The sequence below is a fragment of the Schistocerca americana genome, chromosome 1, assembly GCF_021461395.2.
Source record: "Schistocerca americana isolate TAMUIC-IGC-003095 chromosome 1, iqSchAmer2.1, whole genome shotgun sequence".
In the NCBI taxonomy this organism is placed as follows: Eukaryota; Metazoa; Arthropoda; class Insecta; order Orthoptera; family Acrididae; genus Schistocerca; species Schistocerca americana.
In genome coordinates, this window is record NC_060119.1 from 485843576 (window position 1) to 485859168 (window position 15593).

At 46.8% G+C, this 15593-nt stretch overlaps 1 protein-coding gene across 2 annotated transcripts in view; it reads left to right on the forward strand.

The window, feature by feature from the left end:
* LOC124604371 (GATA-binding factor C-like) overlaps positions 1-15593 on the forward strand; it is a 652859-nt gene that overhangs the window by 207855 nt on the left and 429411 nt on the right. Inside the window, exons 2-3 of one of the 2 annotated variants that reach the window (XM_047136473.1) lie at positions 12163-12333; positions 12382-13233. In XM_047136473.1, coding sequence (XP_046992429.1) covers positions 12163-12333; positions 12382-13233 — 1023 coding nt within the window. Of the gene's footprint in view, positions 1-12162; positions 12334-12381; positions 13234-15593 lie in introns of those variants that run through there. The other variant, XM_047136472.1, reaches the window with a different exon arrangement.

Here is a 15593-nt window from a genome sequence, read left to right on the forward strand (position 1 = left end):
GCACTGCTTTTTAAAACCAAAACTAGCCACTCGGTCTCCCTTTTTTGCAGGGCATATCTGAACAACGACAATAAGGCATGTAGAGTAACAGTATAAGGGGGGTCTCCACTACGCTTACATGGCTTCGTGAGCGCAGTTATCTGCTAATTCGTGCCACTAGTTTTCGACATATCCTGCTACCCAGCAGAATGACACATTTTATATTTACTTTGGTGTCGCGCTGAGGATGTTGCCGAGGATGAGACTGGCAAAGCTTGATGTTTCAGTACGATATGCTACTGGTGTGTTCTCCCGCAAGTGGTAATTGCCTCTGTCTTGTCACTGTCAAACCCAGCTGCTTGTTTAAGGAAAATGCGTTAAATTACCTGTCTCGCTATGAAAGCACAAATCATTTGACGGCTTTGTTGCGGAGCATCTCTATCAGATAAGACTGGCACGCACGCGGAGTGAAGGACGTAATTGCTCGTCCCGGGAGCCGAGCGCGACGAGTTTGAGAAAATATTCCGCAATTTTCGTTTACATGTTCATTGTTAGCTTATGAGCAGGGCGGACAGAGAAATCATGGGAATATATTAAACAGGTTTTTAATTGGCCTTTAGAAAGTCTCTCTATCTTGATTGTGTGCCGTGCACGCAGGAGCCAAGTTGTCATAGCGTAAACAGCGACGGCGGTAGCGGGAATAATTTTGCGCACGCCGGTCGAAATTAGGATCATTAGCGGTACCTTCGTAATTGCTTCTGTAATTAAATCTGCAAAAACCAACTCTCGGTGGGTTTCGCAGAGTCCTTGGTTGGAGTATGCGAAACGTTGGCCAAAAATGTGTTCATAACCTTCGGAAACAAGCTTGCTTAATTTTTTTCGTTCCAACTCAGAACATTAAGCAACGTAGACGTTGTGAAATGTAGGCATTTTAAAATACAACCTATTCTTTTTACCATTTTGTGCATTTGTTCCGATAAGACTAACAGGAAACGAGGGAAGTTACTTTCCGCAATATTTTTCAACACTGCACTTTACAAACTACTTGAAGTAAATACACAATTTTATGAATTTAATGAATGATATCGGTATGACGAGAACATATTTTTGTCACCGGACATTCCAGTGGAAGCTGCAATGTTTTTTCTAACACAATTAAGAGAAATGAACCGTAAGACTTCCTTCCGATGTTTAATGACCGTAGTTTACCATCTGAAAACTAAAAGCAGTAGTTATGGCTAAGACTAATAACGATTACACAAACTATCGAGAGTATAAAATTTACGCACATCCTCTACAGTTACTGTTCTCTGTCTGAAAATTTTACTGCCTTTTTCCTTAGATTGGCTATACACTGAATTATGTATTGTCTTTCACGTAATAAACGCACTAATACCTTACCTCCAATTACATGTGAGGTGTACTGCCAAACCTACTGTATGAGACAGCGACACGTGCAACCTACGTTATTCCAAAGCAGGCTCCTGCTAGGATTAAAAACTGTTCCTGTGGAGGCGTGTGAGTGAAATATGAAACATTTCAAATAATCAAAATTATTCACATGACTGAAACGGCAAAATCCGCTAATGATGGAAAATTGCTTCAGTAATAATAGCAATATTTCCTTATTCCTATGCATCACGTTCAAAGATGGTGTTTTAAATCCCTAACCATTCATTCCTATTTAACAGGTACAAATCCCAGTCTGACACACAGTTGTAATCTATAAGAAACTTTCATCCCCCTTCAGGTTTTTTGTAGCTTCCTTAAAGCTCTTAGCGTAAATGCTGGAAGGGTTCCTTACAGGAGACGCAGCCAGTTTCGTCCTTCATACTTCCCTCATCTGAATTTGTGGTCTGTGTCTACTGAATTGCCGGCCGAAGTGGCCGTGCGGTTCTAGGCGCTACAGTCTGGAACCGGGAGACCGCTACGATCGCAGGTTCGAATCCTGCCTCGGGCATGGATATGTGTGATATCCTTAGGTTAGTTAGGTTTAACTAGTTCTAAGTTCTAGGGGCCTAATGACCTCAGCAGTTGAGTCCCATAGTGCTCAGAGCCATTTGAACCATTTGTCTACTGAATTCATTGTCAATAGGACATTAAACCTTCATATTCCTTCTTCTGCCCATTGCCTCCCCCTCTGCCCATTGCCTCCCCCTCTACCCATTGCCTCCCCCTCTACCCATTGCCTCCCCCAGTGGCTACTGCTTCCACCTCTGGCTATTGCTTCCACCTCTCGCAAATGCTATTCTTCTCTTTCCCACTACTACTGTTGTTCTTTCTTGTCCACTGCTATTTTTCTCTTGTCCACTGCTATTTTTCTCTTGTCCACTGCTGCACTTTTTATCTTATTATCTTCTTCTCTTGTCCACTTCTGCTTTTTCCCTCATTTGTTGATGCTGTTCTCTTGTTTGCTGCTGCTGTTCTTATGACAGTTGTAGTTCACTTCTGATTTCCTTCATCCCCTTTGCATTTCAATCCTTCTGTCCCTCTTTTTCTTTTCACCTTTTCCGCTGTCCCCATTGCTGCACCCCTGTCCCCTCTCTTACTTTGTGTGTTTGTGTTTTGTGTGTGTGCGTGTGTGTGTGTGTGTGTGTGTGTGTGTGTCTGTGTGTGTGTCTGTGTCTGTATCTGTGCGCGTGTGTGCGCGCGCTCGCAAGAGTGGTAGAAAGCGTAAAGTGTGGGAGAATAGCTCAGGGGTGTATCTGTGCGGTTGGTCTGTGGGAGCACTGGCAGTATGCGCCACGCTACGTGTCACGTGTCAGAGCAGAGCAGGTGGGCGCCGATGCCGGCGTCTCGAACACGCCCCGATGCTTCAGACTGCTCCTCATTAGCGCCGGTGCCTCGTGGCGTGGGAACACTGCGGTTAACCACGCTCTCCTCGGCCCTCATCTGCTGTCGCCATGCCCGCGGACGCTGCTGCCGTTCTGCCAGGCAGTATCTTTGTGTACTCTGAGGGATCTTGTGCTCCCAGTGTCTTGTGGTTTCGGCGGATACCATCATAGTGGATGATTCGGTCCCCTGCGAGGAGTTTTACGATGTTACGAAGAGGGTGCAAAATGTAACACACCGAGGAGGTACCTGCCTGATATTCTGGAGCTTGTGCTAACGCTAATCTGATTGAGGAGTTTGGCACAAGAGATTAAATGATGGTGAGCTGCATGAAATCAGTCAGAAGACTGACGATGAAAAAAATGCTAATACCTGTCAAAATTCTCCTTGCTTATTACTACCACTACGAATATTCAAGTCCATGTCCTACAGTTCATTGACTCTCTCTTCCCCCCTCCCCCCTTTCCTCCCTACACACACACACACACACACACACACACACACACACACACACACACACACACACACAGTTTTCTTGAATGGAACAGTTCTGAATGACCTATTATCTTCAAAATTTTAGGAAATTTCTGTTGGTTTAAATGAAATTTCTTAGCTGGAGATTAACTATCTGCTGCTCGCTGGAAGATAAGCATACAGCTAAGTTCTGAAACGCCTACAATGGCGTAGGACATGAGGATAACATTAAAATAATTACGTTGTTTTTGACCCAGAAATACAGCACAGACTACAAGTTAGACGAAACCACGAATGTGTTACACGTAGATTTCTAGCATTTGCCGTCGGAAACTCGTCTATGTAGGTGACATGTTAGCTGCGTACCTGAAATATTATCTTAACAATGCGACCACTGAATGGTTCCATTCAAAAGTAATCGCCACACGCGTTAAGACATTTATTCCGCTGGGAGACGAGACTATCAATTTCTGTTTCGTAGAATTAAGTCGGCCGCTAACGAATCAATAACCGCACCCATTCTTGCACTTCCTCGTCCGACTGAAACAGACGTCCACGCACGTCGTGCTTCAGGTCGTAAGAAATGTGAATATAACACTGCGAACCATTCGGACTGTACGGAGGATGTTGCAGTGCTTTCCAACCAAACTGCTGAGCCGTAGTCTTCATCCGACTGGCAGTGGGGAGACGGGCGTTGTCGTGCAACATGATGATTCTGTCCGACAGCATTCCTGGGCGTTCTGACTTTATGGCGCGTCGCAGTTTCTGCAAAGTGTTTTCATTGCACAGCGCATTCATTGTGGTTCCACGATCGAGAAACCCGACGATAAAAGGGCAGTTGGAGTCGAAGGAAGTCGTCACGATCTTACCGGAAAATGTGTGAACAACTTTCGGTTTCTTTGGGGATGTGGGATGTTTCCACTGTTAGCTTCACCGTTTGCCATCGGGCTGTCGGAATGTTGGCGGACGAAATCATTCTGGTGCATCATATTGCCCACCTCCACACTGCCTATCGGACGGAGGCTACTCTTCAGCGATTTTGTTGGGAAACGCCGCAACTTCATCCGTGGCCAGCATCTGTGGCCGAGCGGTTCTAGGCGCTTCAGTCCGGAACAGCGCGACTGCTACGGTCGCAGGTTCGAATCATGCCTCGGGCATGGATGCGTGTGATGTCCTTAGGTTAGTTCGGTTTAAGTAGTACTAAGTTCTAGGAAACTGATGACCTCAGATGTTAAGTCCCATAGTGCTTAGAGCCATTTGAACCATTTGGAACGTCATCCGTACACCCCGGATATCTCACCGTGTGATTTTCACATCTTTGTCGACCTGAAGAAAGACATGGGTGGATCTCGCTTTCTACAGGACGAGGAAGAGAACGAGAGGGTGCTGTGTGGATCGGTCAGCGGGCAACAGCGTTCTATGAAAGAGGAAATGATTGTCTCATCTCTCAGTGAGCTAAATATCTTAAAGAGAGTGGTGATTACTTTTGAAAGGAACTATTGTATGCTCCGATTGTGACAGATGCTCAGTTTTCATTTGACTGCCCCTCATACGTCTTCACTCAGACACGAAGGTAAAACAGAACAGTTCGTTTTTCCTCTCTATACACGATTTGGTGATAAAAAAAGGTAAAACAGATTTTTATGGTGCGAGCAGCAGCAGCAAGAGCAAATCATGAGTTTCCTGGTGTGGTGTGTGACAGTCCAGAGGAAGAGCCAGGGAGCGGAGGAATAACAGTAGTGAGTGGGTCGTGCTGCTGGGATGGACAGGTGGAGCAGCACCTTGCGCTGGCAGGTGCGTCCGCGGAGAGCAAGGTGCACGCCGAGCCCGCGGCGCCGGCCGCAGCACCTGTAGCCGAAACTGCCTGGTCGCTGGAACAACGTCTTCTGAGGCCGCAGACTGTTCCACGTGTCTCATTGTGCCCCACACGTGACTTTTTGCACGTTCTGACCAAGATGCGATGATATCGAGTATCTTCGCAGCTGCGGCCGGAGTGGCCGAGCGGTTCTAGGAGCTTCAGTCTGGACCCGCGCGACCGCTGCGGTCGTAGGTTCGAATCCTGCCTCGGGCATGGATGCGTGTGATGTCCTTACGTTAGTTCGGTTCAAGTAGTACTAAGTTCTAGGGAACTGAGGACCTCAGATGTTAAGTCCCATAGTGCCCAGAGCCATTTGAATAATTTTTTTCTTCGCAGCTATGTCACTGGCTCGAGGAATATTTGAATAACAGAACCCAGTTCGACGGGTTTATACGATGTTATTTAAAAGGGCTACACAAAAATATGAAAAATGATATCGAGTATCTTCGCAGCTATGTCACTAGCTCGACGAATACAGGATGATCAAAAAGTCAGTATAAATTTGAAAACTTAATAAACGACGGAATAATGTAGATAGAGAGATAAGAATTGACACATATGCTTGGAATGACATGGGGTTTTATTAGAACGAAAACAAAACAAAGTTCACAAAATGTCCGACAGATGGCGCGTGAAAGATCTCTTGCCCGCGTCGTTCGGTGATGATCATGTGCTCAGCCGCCACTTTCGTCATGCTTGGCCTCCCATGTCCCCAGACCTCAGTCCGTGCAGTTATTGGATTTGGGGTTACCTGAAGTCGCAAGTGTATCGTGATCGACCGACTTCTCTATGGATGCTGAAAGACAACAGCCGACGGCAATGCTTCACCATAACTCCGGACATGCTCTACAGTGCTGTTCACAACAATATTCCTCGACTACAGCTATTGTTGATGAATGATGGTGGACATATTGAGTATTTTCTGTAGAGAACATCATCTTTGTCTTACTTTGTTATGCTAATTATTGCTATTCTGATCAGCTGAAGCGCCATCTGTCGGTCATTTTTTGAACTTTCATATTTTTTGGTTCTAATAAAACCCCATGTCGTTCCAAGCATAGGTGTCAATTTGTACCTCTCTATCTACATTATTGCGTGATTTATTCAGTTTTCAAATTTATAATGACTTTTTGATCACCCGGTATTTGAATAACAGAACCCGGTTGGACGGGTTTATACGAGATCATTTGAAAGGGCTACACAAAAATATGGAAACATAGCGAGAAATGCATGTTTGAAGGCAAATGCAGATGCTATCCAAGCCTGCAGGTTGTACTGTTGCATTCGAAAACGAACCGCACCTGTGCAATGTCTTCGATACTTTGCAGGTATCAGTCGCGGTCAGAAGAGAATTACGTCGGAGCTAAGTGGTTCGAACGTGGCCATATTATGGGTCCTCGTATGGTGGGTGCTTCGGTAACGAGGGGAGCCGAGTGTTTGGTGTTTCAAGATGCTCCGAATTGAAGATTTATTGCGCATACTGGGAAAGCGGAGAAACGTCACCGCTAAGTCACGACGCCGATGTAAGTGTGTGTTGAGTGATCGCGACGTATGTTCATTGAAGAAGTTTGTCACGAAAATTAAGAGGACAACAGCTGTAAAAGTCACTGTAGAACGGAGCATCGCACTCACGGACCCTGTCAGCACCAAAACAGCACGAAGGACCCTCCTTAAGCACGGAATTTGCAGGGCGATTTGGAATTCCAAAACTACTCATCACCGATGCAAATTCCCGTAAAACGTGGTGTCGAAGCCATGAAACGTGGGTTATGGAGCAATGGAAGCATGTCATTTGGTTGAATGACTCTTATTTCAGACTGTTTTCAACTTCCAGTCGAATTTACTTCACAGGAGCGAATCTTGGCGGAGGTTGGGTGGTGATTTTGGCAGCCACACTATGGCATTCCACTGGCCCCATGCTTTCTCTGCAAAATTGCATTACTCGCAAAGATTATGTGACCATTTTAGCTGATCAGGTCAATTCCGTGGTAGAATGTTAGTTACGAAATGGTGATACTGTGTTCAATGATGAGAGGGCCCGTGTTCGCATATCTCACATCGTCCGGGGGTGGTTTTGTGTACACGAGGATAAACTGTCGCTTCTCCTTTGGCCACCAGTCACCAGGTCTCATTATTATCTGGCCTTTGAGATGTACTTTGGAGAAGAGGGCGCATTATCGCTATCCAGCTTCATCACCATTACCTGGACGTGCCACCATTTTACAGGAAGAATGGTATAACATTACGTTGAAAACTGTATACCATCTGTATTTATCCATGTCGAGACAGCTGGAAGCTAGGGACTGGTGACCTTAGCAGTTAAGTCCCATAAGATTTCACACACATGTGAACATGTGAACAACTGGAAGCAGTTTTGAATGCAAACGGATCGAAGCGTGTACATGCTTTCTCCAGCTCCCGTAAGTAAGCGCCTTAACTTTCGTCCATTCTTTCTTTTGGGTCGAACAACATAGAGTTAGGAAGCGTACCTGCAGGGCACTTCTCATGCCAAGTGTATTTCTGTAATTAGAACTCATCACTCCTCCGCTAATTCGTTCCTCGTTTATTTTGAGACTTCAGATAAGAGCAAGGATGTTCGGGTTTACTGCTCCCTGGACGTCGTGACCACGGCCGCAGTACTAGCTCACCTACAAAGGATGAAGAGAGCTTTGGCCGTGGCTCCGCAGAAGAAATCTTCTTAGTAATCGAATGAACTACTTCCGGGAAGTCTCGCAAAGGGCACATTGATTTCATTGCCTCTAACGCTAGGTCTTTTTTTTTAAATAACTTCTCCTCTGTCATCAAGACACTCAGTGCTCCCCGTTTTAGCCATTCGATAATCGAAGAGCGTTCGAGGAACCCGCTTGACAGTCGGACGCACTGACGACCCGGGCAGGGAAGATCACATTCCTTACTATAAGCATTTTTTATATTTGCAGTAATGCGTGCACTGGTGTAATACCGAAAGCAAGAGCGTACGTTGTACGTTCAGCTCTATGGGCCGTGAGAGCTGTAATTATAGCGCACAGTCGTACAGTTTTCGAAAGAGATGGCGCGGTTATTGGGAGATCGAACTCATATTCGAAAAAAATGGGATCCATATTGTTGCTGTGCGTTTTTCTAAATCACTCTAAGTGAACGTAGGACTGTTGTTTTGAGGCAAACACATTGTTTCCAGTGTGACCTAATACTGAAAGACCGTCAACGCTAAACTGTCTTCCAGCATGTATCAGGTTTATTGCACAGTCTTGGCTTCAGTATTTAAAAGATTTTGTGATGGGTCGCGTTTCTTAATAATCCACCTTCAAAACTTTTGTACAGTACTTAATTCTGCGAAAGGTCGGTCTGCCTATGTTGACTGACATCTTCGTGTACAGCTTCTTGCTGAGGAAAGCGACAACGGATCAAGACTGTTTAATATACTTGATGGGTACAATTTAGAAATTGATTGCTTTTTTCTCGAGTAGGTGGTTGATTGGCTTTATTGTTCTCCTTCTTCTATCCTGGTGTAAGCGCGTTAAATGGATCGAAGCAGGTTACTCAAACTAAGCAAGTAAGTCCATGTTGCACACAGGCTATTAGGTAGAACATATTAATGTGTTTTCAGGATCGATTTCTTGTTCTATCAATTTCTCGGTTACCAACTAGTCACAGTCCCCAAATATTGGGTCGTTGTAACTGAACTCCCCCTACTTGAGCCACTATATACGGAATCCCATTTACTGTACAGATCCCCAATTTTACAGGAATGATGTTCAGACTGTGCACTGCAGGATTTGCGTTGTTAGCAGGGTTAGGTTTAAGTAGTTTTAAGTTATAGGGGACTGATGACCGTAGATGTTAAGTCCCATAGTGCTCAGAGCCATTTGAACCATTTTTAGCAGGGTTAGCGTCATTACTTCCGTTAGGCGCCGGTACCGTAACGGTGATGTAACGTTGAAGCACAAGCATCAGTGCATGTTACATTTTCAGTCAGTCAACATCGGTTTGGACACGGTGAGCAGGGCGTCACTCGCAAAGCTGTTTTTCAAAACGACAGCAATAATGCTGCTGATAGTCGTGAGTATCAAAGCACTGAGTGGATACGGAGAGGTCCTCATTCAAACCGGGGTTCAAGATCGTGACTCGAAATTTATAATTAACTAGCGATTTGGGAATCGCTCCTGGGAGAGGCCGACGGCCAACTGAGCCACTAATTGTCTAAGCAGTTACTGTTGACGTGACTGAGAATGCTGGACACAATGCGTAATCTTTAAGCAGTGAACGAGCATGTCAACAAATCTGAACGATCCATGATCCACCGTTGGAACAGTGCCACGAGCAACAGTCACATGGCATCTGTGCAAACTTCAAATTACTTCCCATCTCAGATGGTCGTTACATTGAACAACGTTTGTAACCCGGTACGTCAACGTGGTAGGCAATTAATGTTATCGTCTGATGTAGAAATTAAAATGTCTTCGATGATTTATTCTTATTTCTCTGATGCTGGTCCTTACAGATGTTCCCACCCCTTTCAAGTAACGAAAGTTTAGTTGTAACCACACTGAACCTTACTTTAGCTTTCGTGTGTTTCATAATGCACATCTTGTGGTACGTCATGAACTTAACTTCTAAAGTATTTGTCAGCCAGAACGGTATTAGGCCCTGTAGCCCGTCAGCAGTAGCACCGACTGTACAAATCTACACCAAATTGACTGTCTGTTAAGTTCAGAGTCTTGATTACAGTTAAAAATTCACATCTCTACCGAACACATTGTCGTATGTCGGTATGCCTGTCGGCTACTGTCAATGCCCGACCATCCGTCTTATCGTTCCTTTTTTGACGACACTCTTGACCGTCAATACGGGTTGTATGTCTCTGCCCTGCTACCCCCTGGAGTTCGCTTTCGTCGCCTCCTTCAACACCTTAATTTTTCACTCCCTGCAACCTTTCGAGTGGGCGAGAGCCGCACGCCACCTTGGCTCCAGGCTCAGGTCCGCGTTCACCTTGACCTCAGCTCGCTCCCTAAAGAGGTCACCCCCGGTTCGGTCTACCACTCCCGTTTTTTGGAACTTCGTTCGAAGTTCATCGACATGACTTTCATTTATACAGATGGCTCTAAGACCAATGACGGGGTTGGTTGTTCCTTTATTGTCGGGGCACAAAGTTTCAAATACCGGCTCCATGGCCTTTGTTCGGTCTTCACAGCTGAGCTCTTTGCCCTCTACCAGGCTGTCCTTTACATCTACCGCCACCGACATTCTGCATATGTCATCTGCTCCGATTCCCTGAGCGCTATCCAGAGCCTCAGTGATCCGTACCCGGTTCACCCTTTCGTGCACCGGATCCAACTCTCTCTTCAGCAGCTGGTGGACGTCGGTTCTCCAGTTAGCTTTATGTGGGTTCCTGGCCATGTCGGTATCCCTGGGAACGAAGCTGCAGATGCCGCGGCCAAGGCTGCGGTCCTCCAGCCTCAGACAGCGTCTTGTTGCGTCCCTTCGTCCGATTTTAGCAGGGTGATTTGTCGGCGCATCTTATCTCTGTGGCATGCCGATTGGGCTGCACTTACCGACAACAAGCTTCGGGCCTTAAAACCTCTTCCCGTGGCTTGGACGTCCTCCTCACGCCCTTCTCGGCGGGAGGAGGTCGTATTAGCCCGGTTACGCATTGGACACTGCCGGTTCAGCCATCGCCATCTGCTGACGGCTGCGCCGGCGCCGTTCTGCCCATGTGGGCACTTGCTGACGGTTAGACACATTTTAATGTCCTGTCCAGATCTTAACACACTGCGCCTCGATCTTAACCTGCCAAATACTTTCGATGCCATTTTAGCGGATGACCCACGAGCAGCTGCTCGTGTTCTTCGTTTTATCAATTTGACAAACCTCGCTAAGGACATTTGATGATGCTGTTTTTTAATCCTATGCCTGTCAGTCTGTCTTTTATCGTGTTTTCCCTTTTAGTTGTTGTGGTCAACTTGTGCCTCGCGGTGCATTCTTAGAGTAGTCAGGGTGCTAATGACCATTGAAGTTGTGCGCCCTAAAACCACAAAAAAAAAAAAAAAACAACATTGTCGTATGGACATATTATAAATGTGAAATGGTAAACGGCCACACGTTCTTGATGAGGATGTTGTTTTCAAGTACACACAAGCTGCGGAGCGCCCAACATAAAATATTTTCGTATGGTGCAGTAAACATTGTGGCTTACGCATTTTGTTCTAGTGTGTAAAACTGTGAGTGGTGGTGGAAGACAGTGGATCGTATTTGTATTTCATATTTTACATTTTGGAACGTAATTTCAAACATTTTAGTCACATTTGTCTCGAATTAAGTTACAAGACCGCTTATACCTTAATGTCGAGCACCCTACACGTACCGGGTGGTTATAATTAAAGTGCAGGCACTCACAAAGGTCCAGTCTGGGCTGCAATTGTCGTATGAAAGCGGAAGTAGGTTGATATTCTAATGCGTTAATGCAAAACCGATACACGCTCAAAAAATATTTACAATTTTAGTGAAGAGGTGTAAATCTAGCGTTGTGAATGCTAGAAAGAAGTATAGAAATTATGCCATTTGTGATGGATTAGGAATGGGACGTGGCCAGCAAAGGTCAATTGCGCGAGAAAAGTATAACGTTGATTTTATTACTAACCGCCACTTACACAACTGGTTCAATAAGAGTACCGGAAACGTCGACGAGATGCCGTACAGCAGCATATTTGCACCTGGTGGCCAAAATTTTTTTTCCTGCGTGAATCCCTTCCTCATTGACGTTTTAGCATGTTCCAAGCTTCGGTACCATACGATAATTACAGCCCACACCCTGAGTAGCTGCACTTTATTTGTAACCACCAGGTAGATAACATCAATCTACGAGACGGCAGCGTTTGTTCATTATATAGTGATCAGGGTTTCCAGAGACATCACGTCTTCAAGTATGATATTAACTTGTGCAGTAATAGCAGCGCTGTTGTGTGCTCAATCGAGCGAGCGCGAAGCCTGCCAGCCGGCCTGAGTTATGCCTTCCGTTGCAGCAGCTGCGGCGCGCATGGGGACGTCGCAGGTGTGCCGGCCGCACTTCCACACGCCGCTGCACCCTTGGCTGTCGGACACGAGTAAGCCGGCCTGGTGCAGCCCGTTCGCAGCGCCTGCGGGGGCCGGCGTCGGTGTCGACGAGAAGCCTCTGTCCCCCGCGCCGGTGGTGGGTGGAGGCGCGGGGGCGGCGGCCGGAGGTGGCGGGGGCGTGGCGGGAGCGGGGGCCGGTGCTGCGGCGGCGGCCGCTGCGGCGGCGGCGCACGCGCCGCACCACCTGTTCAGCTTCCCGCCGACGCCACCCAAGGACGCCACCCCCGACTCGGTGACGGCCGCGTCGTCGACGGCCGCATCCGCCGTCTCGGAGTACCAGCACGCAGCCGCCGCCGTGGCGCACGCCGCCGCCATGGGCGTCGCCTTCATGCAGCAGCAGCAGCACCAGCAGCAACAACAGCAGCAACAGCAGCAGCAACAACAGCAGCAGCAGCAAGAAGACGGCAGCGTGGTCGGCTACGGCGGCGCGGGGTCCGGCGCGCTCGACGTCAAACCGGGCCTCAACATGCTCAACTCGCTCGGGGCCGGCGGGGGCGGAGGCGGCGGCGGCGCCGGCGGCGCCAACTGCGCGGGCGGCAACGGCGCGGCGGCCGCGGCGGCGGCGGCAGCGGCGGCGGCGGTCAAGCAGCGGGAAGGTATGGCGGCCGTCGCGACGTCGTCCTCCTCCTCGTACTCGACGTCCCCAGGGCCCGGCAGCGCCGGCATGCCGACCGCCAACCACGTGTCCACTGTCGGCGAGTACCCCTACCCGCACCCCCACCACGACATGGGGTACGCGGCGCACCACCACCACCACCACCCCCTGAACCACCACCACCACCATCACCACCACGCGAGTACGGCGGCGGCGGCGGCCATGTTCAGCGCCAAGGCCCTGGCGTCGACGGGCCACGCGCACGCCCACGGCCACGGGCACGGGCACGGCCACGGGCACCCGGGCGCCACGCACGCGCACGCGGCGCAGAACGCCGCCTCGGCCAATGCCAAAGCGTCGCGGACGAAATCGCGGTCCAGCGCCGGTAAGCCCGCTCCGCCTGCCTCTGCTCTCCTCTGCCCACGCCTCTCTGCGACTCTCCTTTCTCTCCGCTCTTCGGGAGAAAGCTAACACGTTTGTCTTCCACTGACATGCCTCCACTAACCGCACTTAACAAAAGCAGACATACGGCGGCCCTCCTCATGCCAGTCTCGTCTGTTCAGTTCTCTTCCTGTCGCACTTTCCAGTCATGTCGGCTCGCCACCTCATTGTCCTCGAAGCCTTTCGTGGCAGTATCCTTGTAAGAAAAGACTGCATTCTAGCCACGCCAGTGACGAACGAAAACATATAGTATTTATAACTTCAATTACTCTTACTCGCCGTGCTAGCCAGTAGTAGTTAGACAGTTGGTTTCTGTTGACCCACAGCCATCTTCACTGTAATTTGTATCTCGGACATCAGACAGTGTCATCCACCATGAAACCGTTACTTAGAGTAACTTGGCAAGAAATGTATTTGTAGTGTTTATCTCCTAACAGCCGTCCGACGTATTTTCTCTGTTTCGACAGACATTTTTTATTTCGTTTTTGCAGTATTTAGCTTGAGTCAGCCCTAAGAAACACCGCTCATCAGGCTTGTCATGCGACGTCCACTGTTGACGGAAAGAGTCGGTTTGTTTCCTCTTGTAAACAAAATTAATTTTGAAACGTAATTTTACGGTTTCATTAGATAGAGCGGTCCTTAATTAACCTATTGCGATGTTTGTTTTATCAATATGTATACCGATAGGCACAGTAGGATAGGAAGAATAACCAGTACTCCAGCACCGACAACACCACCCCGGGATTTTTTTTCTTGTAAGATATATGATTTAATTAAATTTTGCATTGGGATACATTTTAGCCAGAGGCCGTAATTTTCTAATTATTCAAGAAAAACACACAAAAGTGGCCTTAAAACGCGTTTTTCTTGAATAACTCGAAAATTGTGGCCTCCAGCGAAAACATATTCCAGTAAAAAATTCGACTACATTAAAATTGCAGCAAAAAGTCCTGTTCACTCTTTCTGTAGGACTACTAAATTGGCCGTAGTGGTGAGGGAATATGAAAATCTTGTGCGTGTTTTAGGAAGATGTGTAATATACATAGATAGGGGAAGATGTATCACGCTATATTACCTTACATAATTGTAAAATACATATGGCCATTTGAAACACTGTGGCGTAAATAAAAATTTTCCGTTACAAACAACAGTAATTTATGATTCTGTCCGAAAAAGAGTATTTAATTCTCCTTGCGTTACCTTTGGTGGGAAATGTCGCACGAAGATTCTGTCCCGTTGCTACAGTTACGAAGTCTTCACAACGTAAGTCACGTCATCCTTCCCACAGTATGTGAAATACCTTCTGGTTGCCACGAGCTTTGTAATTCGGAGGTATAACGTAATTTGCACGTGAACAAAAAACCGAAGTCATTCCAGAGTCCCCTCAATTGTAACGCTCCCACATTTTCTAGCATGTTTAAAAATCAGAAATTCAAGGCAGAACGCATATCAGAAAAAGAATTTAGAAGCCGTTCATTATGAGCTGACAGTATACACATGCAATGATTTTTTTGTCATTGAATATGTGGTCAAGCTCTTCACCCAGTCTTGTTTCCAAAACACGACAATCCTTTTTTTGATAGTCGCGTACTACATTTTCACGTATTCTCAATATTATGAATGGCTCGAAGAGGTGGAGACTTTATCTCTCTTCAACGCCTTGTGAAGATGAATTATTGGCAGTCACTCTTGTGCTATGAACAGACATCCTAGGGATTTGCAATCGCAGATTATCGAGTGTCTTTGCGCCACAAGCACGACATGGCTGGAGCTCACCTGTTTGTTCGCACCTTGCACTGTTTGTCTGTGTGTCGCCTGCGTTTCATTTTATCACTAACTTTTCCCTAACCCATCTACGTGTTTATGATCTATAATAAAGAGGTTATGGGTTTGCTTTTCTATGGGATGCTTTGATGGTGGCGGTTTTTATTTTGTCATTTAAGCAGCTTTATTTTGTGTTATGCATTTGTTTTATTCTATTTTGCGGTGTCCTCATCAGTACTTCAAGAAACATGACATCAAAAGTTTTGTATCCACTTTTTCAGAAATAGGACCATTATAATACCAGACATAAATATCTAATTCGTTTTATTACAGTCGCTGGGTCTGGTTAGTAGTATATAACTATGCTTTAGTTGTTCGATTTGGAGAAACGCAGTCAATGAGAATAATATCTTGTTACTCTGCTGATTACTAGGGAATATGGTTATTGAATAACATCGCTGCTGGGTTGCTGTTACAAAGTACAATGTTTCAAGTATAGGCTGTCGAAAGAATGCAATTACAATAGCGAGAAGAATGATG